The sequence below is a fragment of the Micropterus salmoides genome, unplaced genomic scaffold (genome assembly GCF_014851395.1).
Source record: "Micropterus salmoides isolate LMB-PRFRI ecotype aquatic unplaced genomic scaffold, ASM1485139v1 Ms_hic_scaffold_2, whole genome shotgun sequence".
Lineage (NCBI taxonomy): Eukaryota > Metazoa > Chordata > Actinopteri > Centrarchiformes > Centrarchidae > Micropterus > Micropterus salmoides.
This window is the reverse complement of record NW_024041150.1, coordinates 6,544,215-6,559,464: the sequence shown is the minus strand read 5'-3', so window position 1 is coordinate 6,559,464 and position 15,250 is coordinate 6,544,215. Positions and strand designations below refer to the sequence as shown.

At 43.5% G+C, this 15,250-nt stretch overlaps 2 protein-coding genes across 2 annotated transcripts in view; both read right to left on the bottom strand.

The window, feature by feature from the left end:
* The window catches only part of LOC119911422 (NLR family CARD domain-containing protein 3-like), a 41,563-nt gene that overhangs the window by 17,003 nt on the left and 9,310 nt on the right, over positions 1-15,250 (bottom strand). Inside the window, exons 6-7 of the mRNA XM_038730318.1 lie at positions 12,172-13,951; positions 1,934-2,107 (exon numbers count right to left, since the gene is read on the bottom strand). Of these exons, the coding sequence (XP_038586246.1) occupies positions 1,934-2,107; positions 12,172-13,951 (1,954 nt within the window). The remainder of the gene's footprint in view (positions 1-1,933; positions 2,108-12,171; positions 13,952-15,250) is intronic.
* Positions 1-15,250, bottom strand: part of LOC119911344 (NLR family CARD domain-containing protein 3-like) — a 125,865-nt gene that overhangs the window by 103,779 nt on the left and 6,836 nt on the right. The window lies entirely within an intron of this gene.

Below are 15,250 nucleotides of genomic sequence, written 5' to 3'. Positions count from 1 at the left end.
TCTAATACAGCCATGAGTCGTTTTGGGAAAGATGCAACAAGTTTTTCACATCTGGATTTGGGTATCCTCTGCCATTCCTCCTTGCAGATCCTCTCCAGTTCTGTCAGGTTGGATGGTAAACGTTGGTGGACAGCCATTTTCAGGTCTCTCCAGAGATGCTCAATTGGGTTTAAGTCAGGGCTCTGGCTGGGCCATTCAAGAACAGCCACAGAGTTGTTGTGAAGCCACTCCTTCGTTATTTTAGCGGTGCGCTTAGGGTCATTGTCTTGTTGGAAGGTAAACCTTCGGCCCAGTCTGAGGTCCAGAGCGCTCTGGAAAAGGTTTTCGTCCAGGATATCCCTGTACTTGGCCGCATTCATCTTTCCCTCGATTGCAACCGGTCGTCCTGTCCCTGCAGCTGAAAAACACCCCCACAGCATGATGCTGCCACCACCATGCTTCACTGTTGAGACTGTATTGGACAGGTGCTGAGCAGTGCCTGGTTTCTCCACACATACCGCTTAGAATTAAGGCCAAAAAGTTCTATCTTGGTCTCATCAGACCAGAGGATCTTATTTATCACCATCTTGGAGTCCTTCAGGTGTTTTTTAGCAAACTCCATGCGGGCTTTCATGTGTCTTGCACTGAGGAGAGGCTTCCGTCGGGCCACTCTGCCATAAAGCCCCGACTGGTGGATTGCTGCAGTGATGGTTGACTTACTACAACTTTCTCCCATCTCCCGACTGCATCTCTGGAGCTCAGCCACAGTGACCTTTGGGTTCTTCTTTACCTCTCTCACCAAGGCTCTTCTCCCCCGATAGCTCAGTTTGGCCGGACGGCCAGCTCTAGGAAGGGTTCTGGTCGTCCCAAACGTCTTCCATTTGAGGATTATGGAGGCCACTGTGCTCTTAGGAACCTTAAGTGCAGCAGAAATTTTTTTGTAACCTTGGCCAGATCTGTGCCTTGCCACAATTCTGTCTCTGAGCTCTTCAGGCAGTTCCTTTGACCTCATGATTCTCATTTGCTCTGACATGCACTGTGAGCTGTAAGGTCTTATATAGACAGGTGTGTGGCTTTCCTAATCAAGTCCAATCAGTATAATCAAACACAGCTGGACTCAAATGAAGGTGTAGAACCATCTCAAGGATGATCAGAAGAAATAGACAGCACCTGAGTTAAATATGAGTGTCACGGCAAAGGGTCTGAATACTTATGACCATGTGATATTTCAGTTTTTCTTTTTTAATAAATTTGCAAAAATTTTTTCTGTCAAGATGGGGTGCTGAGTGTACATTACTGAGAAATAAAATGAACTTTTTTGATTTTTGGGAAATGGCTGCAATGAAACAAAGAGTGAAAAATTTAAAGGAGTCTGAATACTTTCCGTACCCACTGTATCCCCCAGTGGAAACTGTTATTGAGGACGGTAATAAACTGAACTGTAACTGTTGTCAACTCTCATCCATATATATATATATATATATATATTATTGAAAATGAAATCTCAAACACATTGAGAATATCTCTCATGCATTGTTATTAATTACTGAAATGCAGGTAATTGGTAGTCTTGGAAGTCTATAATCTCCTGATGCTATGATAGTGTTTTATACCTGGCAACATTTTCTCAACACAGACAGAATATAAGGTTAAATGTTCAGTGACTGAAGGTCTGCAGAGGACTTTGTTCTTCCATAAAGGCCTTTTCAGAAAAGAAGGGGTTTGCGCTGCGTTGGAAGCTGGGTTCAGCGCAAAGGTTCAAATTCTTTGACAGCAGCTTGCGCGAGCGCTCGCCAAGCGATGCCGTGCGTGTTGCTTGACACAACAACCTTATTGTGATTTGTGCTCAGACAAACCCATATAACAGGGAGACAGAGAACTGAAGGAAATTTTAAATTCCTGTAATGGATTTAAATTTGGTAGATATACATAAGATAAGAGCACATGAACTGACCTCAGAATCTCCAGTCTACAGTGGGGACTCTCCAGATTATCAGACAGCAGCTTCAGTCCTGAATCCTGCAGCTTGTTTTTCGTCAGGTCCAGCTCTCTCAGATGGGAGGGGTTGGACTTCAGAGCTGAGGCCACGACTTTACAGTGAGTCTCTGAGAGTCCACAGCCAGAAATTCTGTAAAGACAGAATATAAAACTTATAATAAAATCTGACACTTTAAAAATGGATAGAAATAGACAAAGCACATTAACATGAGCAGCTTATGCTAGTTGGTCAGTGTCATGGACTGCAAGCACTCAACCCACAATGCCATGGTCACGCACTGACACAGCACAAACTCAAAATTACCAAATGCGCTCTCTACATGGACTGTGTATTTACCTCAGTCACGTTCTTGTGTGTTTTGTGCATATTATGGCATACGATACCATAACTGTCCTCACTGGCATCAGAGAAGTGATGTAGTTGGGCACTTGTGAGCCGTCCCAAAATATTTGGGCTTGATGCATCTTGGTACGTTAAATGTGCTGAGCTTTCTTAGATCTTCTAGCCACGCCACCCACTGTAGTTGGTAGTTTGGGATGTGATCATCCCAACCACAGCTCAACCTCCAGAGATTTTGCAGCATCAATTTGGCAGGTAAGGTAAAGGGTGCTAAAAATCCAGTGGGGTCGTACACTGAGCTTATTAAAGACAAGATACCTCATCTTGTGAGTGCCTATGAAGGCAGGGACTTAAAGCAATCATCCACGTAGAAATTGTGCTTGATTGTCAACCTCAAGGTTCCCTTTTTAGAATGGTACATGCCATGATGCAGGATGTGCAAGACTTTTCCTTCTTTTCCTTCCAGTTGATTTTCTGGCACCTATTTTTGCATTATTTAATAACATCACTGAGAAAGTGAGTGTATTCTTCTTTAATTTCCTTTTTAGACAGAGGACCCTTTGTTCAGCAACATGGTGGTTGTTAGGCATGGTACCATTTTCCTCCCTTAAAAGTAATCTCATGCAATAATGGCTGTTGTTGAATTCAGCTGAACTGTTCGTGATTTCCATAAACTTGAGATCTTCTGTCGACATTTCTGGCTTTTCCTCTGATGATTTCTCATTAAAGTCGTGGTTGTATTACTTCACCAGCAGTTCCTCTGTTAGCAATAGATATTCAGTTGACTGTAATGGTAGGATAGCTGCTCCCAGTCTCATTGCCTCCTATCAGTGGTCCATTGATAATCCATCCCAATAGGGTTCTAACAGCATAGTGTCCTCTGTCCTCACTTTCTATGGTTCCATTAGTCTTGAAATGTTAGTTCCAATCAACACCTCCACATCAGCATCAATGACACATGAGTGTAAATGTGGCCAGGCACTTAGCTCTTCTTGTCGTGGAATGTTATCACAGGTCTCTCATACTGTGTTTATACACATCAGGCAATTCAAAGAAAGTGTTACTATTGAGTGCAGATACCTCCAGTCCTGAGATAACGTGACTGCTGAAAAACCTTTCTTGGCTCACGGTTCTCAGCAGGATCTTGGTGTTTCTTCCTCTCACCTTTAGTTCCCTCATGAGTCGCTCAGAGCAGAAAGTGGCTGTACTGCCGGGATCTAAAAATGCACAAGTCTTTAGCATTTTACTGCCTTTCATAGCGTTGATTTGTACAGGAACAATTAGCAAGACACAGTCTGGCACACCAGCCCCTATATGGTCAAGTTTGTTTCTTGGTGTGTGTACTCTGATTAGAGATATTTTTCCTTTAAATGGATGTGGAGGCAGGTAGGATGTTTCAGGTTACGAAACTTGCAAGACAGACGTCTATGACAATCTTTGCTCATGTGTCCAACAGACAAACACCCAAAACAAACACCTTTCACCTTCAGAAAGTCAATTTTCTATCTATGCAGCTTGTTCTCCCTTCTGGGGCGCAACTCCAATCTGTGACCCTCCTCACACAGCAGACACGACACATTTGTTGACTTATCAGTTTTTCTCCTTTTCGCTTGATTTGTGTTTCCAGTATTAACAGCTTCCATGGAGGTAGCAAAACTGCTTCCCTTACCCTGAGGCGAACCTATGAGACTTTATGTCCACTGTTATATTTTGGTGGTAAGATGGATGTGTCCTGACTGTTTCCAAAGATTGGATCAGAGGATAGATAGACGATAGATACTTGCCTCTCAATGAAACTGACAATGTCACTGAAACCTGCTTGACGACAGTGCCTCTCCTGCAACTCATAAGCAGAGTTTCTCCACCTTTCCCTCAGTTTATATGGTAACTTCAAGACTATAGCACGCATAACCACTGTGATTCCCTGCCTATGCCACCTAGTGCACGGGTGGAAGAGCGTCATCCCTATACAATTTACCACAAACACACAACATATAGCACACATCAAAATTGGCTACAACAGTCCCCGATCTACATCATTTGCATGCAAGACTACATGGCAAATGGAGGCTGGGAGTGAGTGGAGCAGTTCCAGGAGTTTATCCAGGATGACTGGCACTGTGGCTCCAGGGAAGCAACGAGTAGTGGCATTGAAGAGTAGAATGGTCCTGAACTGGGTCTCCAACTATCAATGTGGTTGGGATTTAGAAGGGACGAAGAGATGGAGATTGTGTAGACTTACAGTTGGTGGGGGTGTGATCCAGGCTGTCCACACCATTTGCGGAGGCCAGCAGACTCGGCAGGGAAGCAGCGGCAGCTGCATCAGACCTGGTAGGGCGATTACCCTCCAACTCTGGGTGACGAAGACCCCCGGATCGCCATAGCTCCGCCTACTTCAAGATTTTTCGCCGAGCAATGGAAGTTGCAGAGCGGGATGATGGTTGAAGAGGCTCGCCTATTGTTTGGCCACACGTCTGGTTGCTGTCAGCCGAGGGAATCAGCGGGGTGCATCTGGTCACAGTCAGTCGCCAGAGTCACAAAGCGGTTGGAGAGGCACAGGTGAGGTGGAGAGGCAGACCCGTTTGTTGTCGAGCAGGGCCGCGGATGACAAGAGGGATCCCACACTGACGTGTGCTGGAGAGTGTCTTGTGAGGTTAACATTCGTAAGTGCTCTGTCATCAAGAAGTTAAATAGCAATGGGAGACGGGTCTTAAAGTGGGACAGGAGCGAGTCCCTTTGTTGGAGTTCATCAGAGAGCAGTCAGGCATCCTCCTCAAGAACTAATAATACAACTTGAGACTTAAAAACATAAAACTCAAACAGAACCTCCAGCACAGACGCTGACACATCCGCAGTCAAGTCACACATATGAGGAATTTGCTTTTGTGATGAGGTGATACAGGTAGACAACAAGTTGACATGAATAAATGTAGAAATATATAAATATGGAGTAAACAAATGCAAGTTTATTTGAGGATTTTCAGTCAGGATTTAGAGCTCATGATAGCGCAGAGACAGCACTAGTGAAAATGAAACGACCTCCTCATTGCATCAGACAAAGGACTTGTCTCTGTACTGGTTTTATTAGATCTTAGTGCTGCATTTGATACCATTGACCATCAGATCCTATTGCAGAGACTGGAACTTTTCATTGGCGTTAAAGGAACCGCTCTAAGCTGGTTTAAGTCCTATTTATCAGATCCATTTCAGTTTGTACATGAGTCCTCCATGCACGCCAAGGTTAGTCATGGAGTTCCTCAAGGATCTGTCCTCGGACCAATCCTCTTCACTTTATATATGCTTCCTTTAGGCAATATTATCAGGAAATATTCCATAAGCTTTCATTGTTATGCAGATGATACTCAGTTATATCTATCGATCAAGCCAGATGAAACTCATCAGTTAGCTAAACTTCAAATGTGCCTTCAGGATATTAAAACCTGGATGACCTGTAATTTTCTAATGTTAAAACTCAGATAAAATGAAGATGAAGTTATTGCTCTGGGGCCTAAGCACCTCCGTGACGCATTATCTAAAGATATAGTTTCCCTGGATGGCATCGCCCTGGCCTCCAGCACCACTGTGAGGAATCCTGGAGTTATCTTTGATCAGGACATGTCGTTTAAGTCTCACATTAAGCAAATTTCAAGGACCGCCTTTTTTCACCTACGTAATATTGCGGAAATCAGGAACATACTGTCTAAAAATGATGCAGAAAAACTAGTCCATGCATTTGTCACTTCTAGGCTCGATTACTGCAATTCCCTATTATTAGGCTGCTCGAAAAAGTCCATTAAGACTCTTCAGCTGATCCAGAATGCTGCAGCACGTGTTCTGACAGGAACCAGGAAAAGAGATCACATTTCTCCTGTTTTAGCTTCTTTGCATTGGCTTCCAGTAAAATCCAGAATAGAATTTAAAATCATTCTTCTTACCTACAAAGCTCTTAATGGTCAGGCACCATCTTATCTTAAAGAGCTCATAGTACCTTACTACCCCACCAGAGCACTGCGCTCCCAGAATGCAGGGTTACTTGTGGTTCCTAGAGTCTCCAAAAGCAGACTAGGAGCCAGAGCGTTCAGCTATCAAGCTCCTCTCCTGTGGAACCAGGTTCCAGTTTGGGTTCAGGAGGCAGACACCATCTCTACATTTAAGAGTAGGCTTAAGACTTTCCTCTTTGATAAAGCTTATAGTTAGGGCTGGCTCAGGTAGTCCTGAACCATCCCTTAGTTATGCTGCTATAGGCCTAGACTGCCGGGGGATTTCCCATGATGCACTGAGCTCCTCTCTCCTCTACTTTCTCTCCCTCTCTATGCAACCTCATTACATTTATGCATGTTACTAACACAACTTCTCCCCTTTTTGGTAGTCTTGTGCTTTCTCGTCCCTCTCCTCTATCATAAAGTACGGTCTAGACCTGCTCTTTTATGAAAAGCGCTGTGAGATAACTGTTGTTGTGATTTGGCGCTATATAAATAAAAGTGATTTGAAGTTATATAAGAATAATAAAAGAGAAAAATAATACAACTATTTGCAGAGAAAGAACAATGTGGCAGATATGTGCATTATTCCAGGTTTGTGTTGGAGATGTATTGCAACGGAAGAGAATATTGTGTACATACATACAGTCCCCTCCAACAGTATTGTTGTCCCTTTGTTTTTGCTGTTCACTGAAGACATTTGGGTTTAAGATCAAAAGATGAGTATGAGACAAGAGTTCAGAATTTCAGCTTTTATTTCAGTGAGGGACCTGGGCCTTGTTAGTGAGGCTAGCTGCAGACGGGAAGAAGCTGCAGGGTTTTTGCTGGCTCAGAATGGGCCTTTGGGGGGTGACTTCGCAGGACAGTAAGCATGATTGGTACAGCGTACAGTAAAGGCAATGAGTTACCTTATGACCAAAATCTATGCATTTTCTTGTTATTTCGGACCATTTGATAAACAAAATATATCCACAGCCTGGAGGAGTAAAGGTAATAAATTAGTGGATTATTAAATATTACATCATTAAATAGTACAATGACAGTATAATAATATTTTAACAGGTTACATTTGGATTATCTGCCTACAGATAGTTTATTAGTTGAGATTCAGCTGTTTTACAAATAAAACCATTTTCTGATATTAGCCTACACCACTGTGGTTAAGGTTTGATTAGTGCTAATTATTGTGTATTCATTATAATTTCAGATAATAGTACAGGCTAGTATAGTTAGTGTTCTGTCGTTCAAAGAACGTTTCGTTCATTTGACCTATTCTTGTATATGACTCAGGAGGAATGAGTAGTCTGAGGGAGTAATTTGTTAATTTTCACGCATGCGTAAACAGTCTTGGACTCTTACGTTAACTCATCACATGGCAGCTGTTGTATACTCAGGAAAGATTGTGAAAATGGACAGATTTAGCCGGAGTAGTGGCTTAATTGAATATTGACAACATATTTCTGTGGTTTTTACATGGTTTGAATTTGGTTGTGGCTCCATGGGGCTTTATAGAACCATGATAGAGAAAGATCAAGAGGTGAATTTGTGCATTATACTTTGTCAATTAGAGCAAGCCAGGCAGGCTTCTGTGTTTGAGAACTGTGCTGTTTTCTTTTAAATTGCCCACTAGAGGGCTGCAGCGCCGCAATAACCAGCCTAGTTAAAGAGGTGGTATTATGCTCATTTTCAGATTCCAAATCTTATTTAGGGGTTATACCAGAACAAGTTTACATGGTTTAATTTTCAAAAAACACCATATTTTTCTCATACTGCACATTGCTGCAGCTCCTCTTTTCACCCTGTGTTGTACGCTCCGCTGTTGAGCTACAGAGTGATGCATCTTACTTTTACAAAATCTTTGTTGGGAGTTGCACATGCGCAGTTCCCAGGTAAGGACTACTAACCAATCAGAAGCAGAGAAGTGCGGGTTGTAAGAAACAAGGTAGTGTGATCCAAATCAAAGCCGCTTCAGACTGAGACCGTAACCTAGCAGATGGTTTTAAGTTACGCTCAAGTCCACAACATCATTGTTCCACATCTTACCATCAGGACTAAACGTTGAACTGTTGCCGGTGTTCTGACGATCTATGCTGCCTTGCCGAAAAATGCTACCATAGCGCAAATCGATAGACTCGTCTCTCCAGAGATAGTACGTAGCTTGTCGTCATAGCGACGCCACACACAACTGCCGCGACATAATGTTTACTGCGACACACACACCAGCGATCCACATAGCTGTCTCTTTAAGTTAAAGCGTTTCAACCTTCCTCAGAATGTAAAGACAGATAAGCGGTATGAAAAGCTTCCAGCTGTGTTTTCCTCTGCCGTTGTTGCTGCAGCGGTCTGTGTGACGGCGGGAGCAGAGGGCTCTGTGATTGGGCGGCTGGCCGGCCTCACACGCTCCTCCCGCGGGTCACAGCAGGCTTCCCCCGCAGCCACTCGCAGGGCTCCTCAACTCCGAAAATATTCAAGCACATTTTTGTCCCGCCATCACTTCTCGTAAAACTGTCAATATTTGAAATCTACACAGCTGATTTCTCACCTCAAAACTTCTCAGAAGTGGATTTAGTGATGAAATTACATACGAAAACTGTAAAATATAAAACTTTCTGTTGCAGGCCTCTGTCTGGTGAAATGATGATGCAGTGAATAGTGAATATTCTCTCTGACCAATCAGCAGTCTGTCCTGTTTTTTTACGTTACGTTTTAGTTTCCCTCAGCTCACCTGGAACCTCGATGGAGGTGATATGAAAGAAAGTACCTGGAAGCAGGTACAGGTGCAACATTTCTACAATGGAAAACCAAACAAAGGCGAGTCGAGCCAAAGGGCCTCCGCTCAGACTAGCTTGGTTTGAGGGCGTGCCTGACCCCGCTAGCTGCTTGGCAAGCTTTATGACGCGTTTTCATTGTGACGTCACAAGTAAAGGAAGTGAAGGGCTGGACTACAAACGAGCTGTTTTAGGTTCAGAGCAGAGTTTTCTGTGGGAGATGTGAACTCCCTTTGGGCTGGACTTTGGGCTTTTTCACTTTGCAAACCTGTTAAATGCACAAAAAAGAGAACTCAATAAAGGAGAGGGGGAAACCCAAAAAGCAGAATACCACCTCTTTAAAAGGGCCTTATGTAGCTTCCAGCGGCCACTAGCGGTGCGGTTTTAAGATTGCAACAAGGCGTGTGCTCGTACACGTGCTCGCTTGAACTCATGAGCGAGCATAATCCGAAACACAACCGCTTTCATACAGAAATCCTGCAATAAACACAGAAACACCAGCATGCAGGCTGTGGCTTTTCTCCAGACATGTTCAGGCTCTGTTACTTCAACGTTCCCGTCTCAGAGGCAGCTCAACACCGGCACCATACTTTTCATTCAGCGCAGCGAGCCGCATATCGGCTCAATCCTCCCGGAAAAAAGGCAGAGTGACAGCGGCTATAGGCAGGCTGGGAACTCAGCTAAACTCCCACTGCAACCTTACAGTAATAGTTTTATCAGCTGCAGGTTGAACTAATCATGCTCGTTACATGATCACGGTATATTTATTGCATTTAGCTGACGTGCTACATCGTTAGCTCAGCTGCTGCTTTCAGTAACTAACTTTACTATCTGTGAATCTGTCTCCGGAGGCTCAGCAATGTCAGCACAGCTACATGTGTTGGATAACGAAACGGGCAGTGAGCTGGACTGAATATTATTATGAGATTGTCACATTTTATAATAATAAGACCGCAGTAAGTAACTTTACTGTAACTAGTGTTAGTGGATGGCTCCTCCTCTGGGTTGTATATGTGGGTCATGTTAGTTACAGCGACTGAGAGGTGGAGAAGCTGTGTACCTGAGTATTGGTAAAAGGCAATAAATCTAAATTGAACGTTACGAAGCAAAAAGCGGCAGGTCTGAGCTAATGTAGCGTTAGCTGGCTGCTCCTGGCTGCATCACTAGAGGATAGTAAACAAATCGTTCCACATTTGCTTTTTACTGTTCCATCATTTCTTGCAGGTTTTGACACTATGACATAATATCTGTGGTACACAGGATAGTAATGTAAGTCGCGTTAGTTGGTTAATTAATGTGGAAATCGATCGGATAACATTAGCAACTGCTCGGCGTTAGCCGGCGAGCTAACGTGACTTTCTCTGTGTTTCTCACTTTGTTCTTACTCAACATCTGAGCCCGTTTGGTCTGATGGGCTTCAGAACATGAACCTTTCTTGTTGTTTTGGATCCTTACGTGGAGTCTGTGTTTTGCTGTGAGCCGGTTGTTTTATGGTGTTAGTGGGCTGCATGTCGTTAGCTGCCGTGTGGTCGCTGTAGTACGAGAGGCTCGGGAGCGCACAGGGCTGAATCCGATCCGGAGACCTCACATTAAAAGCAGAATAGTGTCTGATGCAAGCAACGGAGAAAACAGGCGTGTGCTTCATTTCTAAGTGACTTTTGAGCCCACTGACAATAAGGTAATGACAATTTGATTTATTAAAATATAAAACTTGTGACTTTTCCCATCACTAAAGCGTACCATAGTAGCCTATAATATTAATTCCAGTTGGAGAAAACAGCAGTTTAATTTTTGAGTTGTTTTCAGTCATTCAATTATTGTGCAAGAAAAATGCTCTACATGGTAGTTGGTCTCTCATTTGTTTATGTAAAGTATTAACTTGTCAATAATAAAAACTGCATAAAGAACAACGAGTTCAAATTTCTAAACTGTGCTGAGGTGCCTCAATCTTTTTATTATATTCTGCCTACCCCAGGCTGTGATTGGTTGGTACACGAAAAAAGAATTTGGCGAGCAACTAACGCAAACTGCTGCATGAAAGGCTCCCGATCTCCCTGTGGAGATTAGCAGGCGAGAACAGGAACAGGTGAGCGTCACATAGTGCCCAGAAAACCTGATCTGGAGAGGGCAGAGGAGAGTCCTGGTGCGCCAAAGAGTAAAATGTAAAAGTGACAGTACCGGTGAATACCAGCACACTTCAAGCACAAACGGCTTTTATATTGTGATAAATAACAGGAAGTCATCATCGTTCAAGCGCAGTCCAACTAACAGCAGCCGGTTTATTAATCCAGTGCCAGCTGCATGTGTACAATACAGCAACTGTGGATGAGAGGAGGTGACTGCTGGAAGACAAGACGTCGTATTTAAGTTCATGTTCTGCTTGCTCAACAGTTGTTTGATAAATGGCTATTAATTCACATTTTTTCCCCCCCAATTCTGATCATTTTGGGGCAGGTGATTTTCATTTGGCGCTCGCTAAACCCTCTTTGGGGGGCGGCAAAAATTTCTCTATGCAGGAAAAACCCTGAGCTGTTTTTGTGCCGAGAGATTTTGGTCCTGAAGGACTGCAGCCTCTTGCCAGAGGAGAGAGTCTGAAACAGACTTGCCTTTAGTGTTACTGATGTAAAAGAAATAAACATACTGATATAATTTCTTACATTAAGGTGACCAGATGGAAAAGGAGAACAATGTAACAAACTTACATTTACTTACAAAGGCTCTCTATTAGTGAACATTACTAAAGTAACAGTCTATTAAATCCTACCGGAGAAAAAACTTAATTAGGACGGAGAGGGGAAGGTTCTGTTTGCTCAAACAATAATTATAGATATTGTATAGATTCTGATAATGGACATATCATATGAAAAAGCTAAAGAAACTGCAGAGAAATAATAGAATAGCAAAAACTGTATCAAGCTATCATGAAAAAACTTTAAATCATGTTAGTTCCAGCAGATCACAGATATTAAATGTCTTTGTGTCTGTAATAAAAACACATGTAGAAGTATTTTAATGAGTTTATAGTGTGTATATGTTTTATATTGTCCGTGTGTGTAAAGTGTGTGTGTGTAAGCTTTACATTGCTGATAATCACATCTGGACTTACCGAGCCTTTCTGCAGTTCCTCACAGCTGGAATCAGTCTCAGTCGTCCCTCCACTGACGTGTTGTACGTCTTGAGGTCCAACTCATCCAGAACCTCCTCTGACATCTGCAGCATGAAGGCCAGAGCTGAGCAGTGGATCTCAGAGAGTTCCTTCTCTGATCTGTTCTCTGACTTCAGGAACTCTTGGATCTCCTGATGTACTGAGTGGTCGTTCATCTCCGTCAGACAGTGGAAGATGTTGATGCTTCTGTCAGGAGAGATCTCACCACTGTTCATCTTCTTCAGGTTGTTGATGGCTCTCTGGATGATTTCTGGACTGTTGTCTGTCCGACCCAGCAGGCCTCCTAAGAGTCTCTGGTTGGACTCCAGAGAGAGGCCATGAAGGAAGCGAACAAACAGGTCCAGGTGGCCATTTTCACTTTGGAGAGATTTCTCCATGGCTTTCATCAGGAAGATCTCCAGCAAGGTCTGTCCCAGGAAAGAATCCAGTGCTGTTGTGTTGCTGCTGGTGTAACAGTGGAACATGTAGACTGCAGCCAGAAACTCCTGAACGCTCAGATGAACAAAGCAGTAGACTGTTTTCTGGAAGATCACACTCTCTCTTTTGAAGATCTCTGTACAAACTCCTGAGTACACCGAGGCCTCTGTGACATCAAGACCACACTGCTCCAGGTCTTCTTGGTAGAACATGATGTTTCCTTTCTCCAGCTGTTCAAACGCCAGCCTCCCCAGCTTCAGAAGAACCTCCCTGTCAGCCTCCGTCAGCTCCTGTGGACTCGTCTCATGTCCCTCATCGTACTTCTGCTTCTTCCTCTTTATCTGAACCAGCAGGAAGTGTGAGTACAGGTCAGTCAGGGTCTTGGGCAGCTCTCCTCTCTGCTCTGTAGTCAACATGTGCTCCAGAACTGTAGCAGTGATCCAGCAGAAGACTGGGATTAGACACATGATGTGGAGGCTCCTGGAGGTCTTGATGTGTGAGATGATTCTGCTGGACAGCTCTTCATCACTGACTCTCCTCCTGAAGTACTCCTCCTTCTGGGCGTCAGTGAAGCCTCGTACTTCTGTTACCCTGCCGACACACGAAGGAGGGATCTGATTGGCCGCCGCAGGTCGGGAAGTTATCCAGACGAGAGCCGAGGGAAGCAGATTCCCCTCGATGAGGTTTGTCAGCAGCAGGTTGACTGATGACTTCTGTGTGACATCAGACACAACCTCACTGTTGTGGAAATCCAATGAAAGTCTGCTTTCATCCAGGCCGTCAAAGATGAACAACAGTTTCCAGACGGCGAGCTTCTCTGCTGGGACCTTCTGTAATGTTGGATGGAAAACATGGAGCAGCGTGAGGAGACTGTGCCGCTCATCTTTGATCAAGTTCAGCTCCCTGAACGAGAGCAGAACCAGCAGACCGACATCTTGGTTTTCCGAGCACTCTGCCCAGTCCAGAGTGAACTTATCCACTGAGAAGGTTTTTCCAACGCCAGCAACGCCGTTGGTCAGAACCACTCTGATGGCTCTCTGTTGGCCAGGTAAGGCTTTAAAGATGTCCTGGCACCTGATTGGAGCGTCATGGAGGGTCTTCTTCTTGGAAGCTGTCTCAAGCTGCCTCACCTCATGCTGGGTATTAACCTCTTCACTCTGTCCCTCTGTGATGTAGAGCTCAGTGTAGATCCTGTTGAGGAGGGTTCCACTTCCTGTTTCATCACTTCCTTCAGTCACACGTTCACATCTCCTCCTCAGACTGATCTTATGTTCATCTAAAACCTCCTGCAGACCACCTCTCACTAAAGAAGAGAAGAAAGTTGAGACAAAGAAGTTGTTAAAGTTCCTGATTTGTGCACTTTTTGGGGTCATTTTATAATCAGTAGCTTGTTTTTACTTTTTTGGACAATGCAGATTTATTTCATCTATATTTCAGTTGCATTGCATGTTTTCATTGTGCAAATAAATGGTGGGACAAAATCAGCCATTTCAAAAATCCAGCATAAATGACACCACAGGTGGGTTTAAGTATTTAACCAATACTCAGGTTGCCAACAACCTCATATCTATTGTTGACATAATTGTCAACTACGGTTGAAGTGGGGAAAAAGCTGCTGGTACTCCTCATTCAGATGTTTGAATGTGTGTCAGCCGGTACCAGAGCTAACGTTCACTATAATTTCAGATAAGAGTATACTATATAGCTTACCACTTATATAATATTAATTCCAGTTGGACAAAACAGGAGATTCATTTTTATAATTTTAATTCATTAAATTCTTCAGTAAGAGTCTCTAATGCTGTTTAATGCTATGTACTAACTCCTCAATAATAACTTGTGCAATACAACTGGAGCCCGACCAATTTATCAGCGGCCGATATGAGCTAATGGCATTTAATCTGCATCGGCCGTTTATAACGACAGAGATATGACTATTAAAAAAGACAGTAAAAAAAAGTAAAAAAAACATTTACTCATTTGGCAGACGTTTTTATCCAAAGCGACTTACATTTGAGGAACAACATACAAGCATCAACAGAGCATCAACTACAGATCTACAACTGACAATACATACTAGTAAGAGCTCACAGTACACATCACATCAATGGGGTAGATACCTAGAGAAGGAAGTAAGAGTTAACAAAAAGTGCAATCAAAACAAGATAATTGTAGGGGGACAGAAGAAGAAGAGCACAGGAAGTGCATGTTAGAGGTTAGGAGTTAGAGGTGTTATCAGAGGAAGTGTAACAGAGTCAGATCCTTCACTCACATCATGGGTGTTTCATAGTTTGCACAGCAGAGGGCGACCAGCTGTAGCTCCCCTGTTAACTACACTGCCTCACCACAGAAGAAAACAATCAGCTGACTGCAGTCTACCAGAGCACGTTGAAACAGGCAGAGGGCTGTGTAAATAATTATAATAAAAACAGACCCAGTCACTTCTCTCCTGGAAACATTCATGACTTGCTAACCCTCCCGTTTTTCACTGCCCTCTCCCGACTTCCTCCCGGCTCACAGCAGTTTAATAGTGTTGGAAGCTACGCTGCTCTGTGAAAAAAATAAAGCTTTGAAATCACCCTTTATAGTATTTTCACAAAAG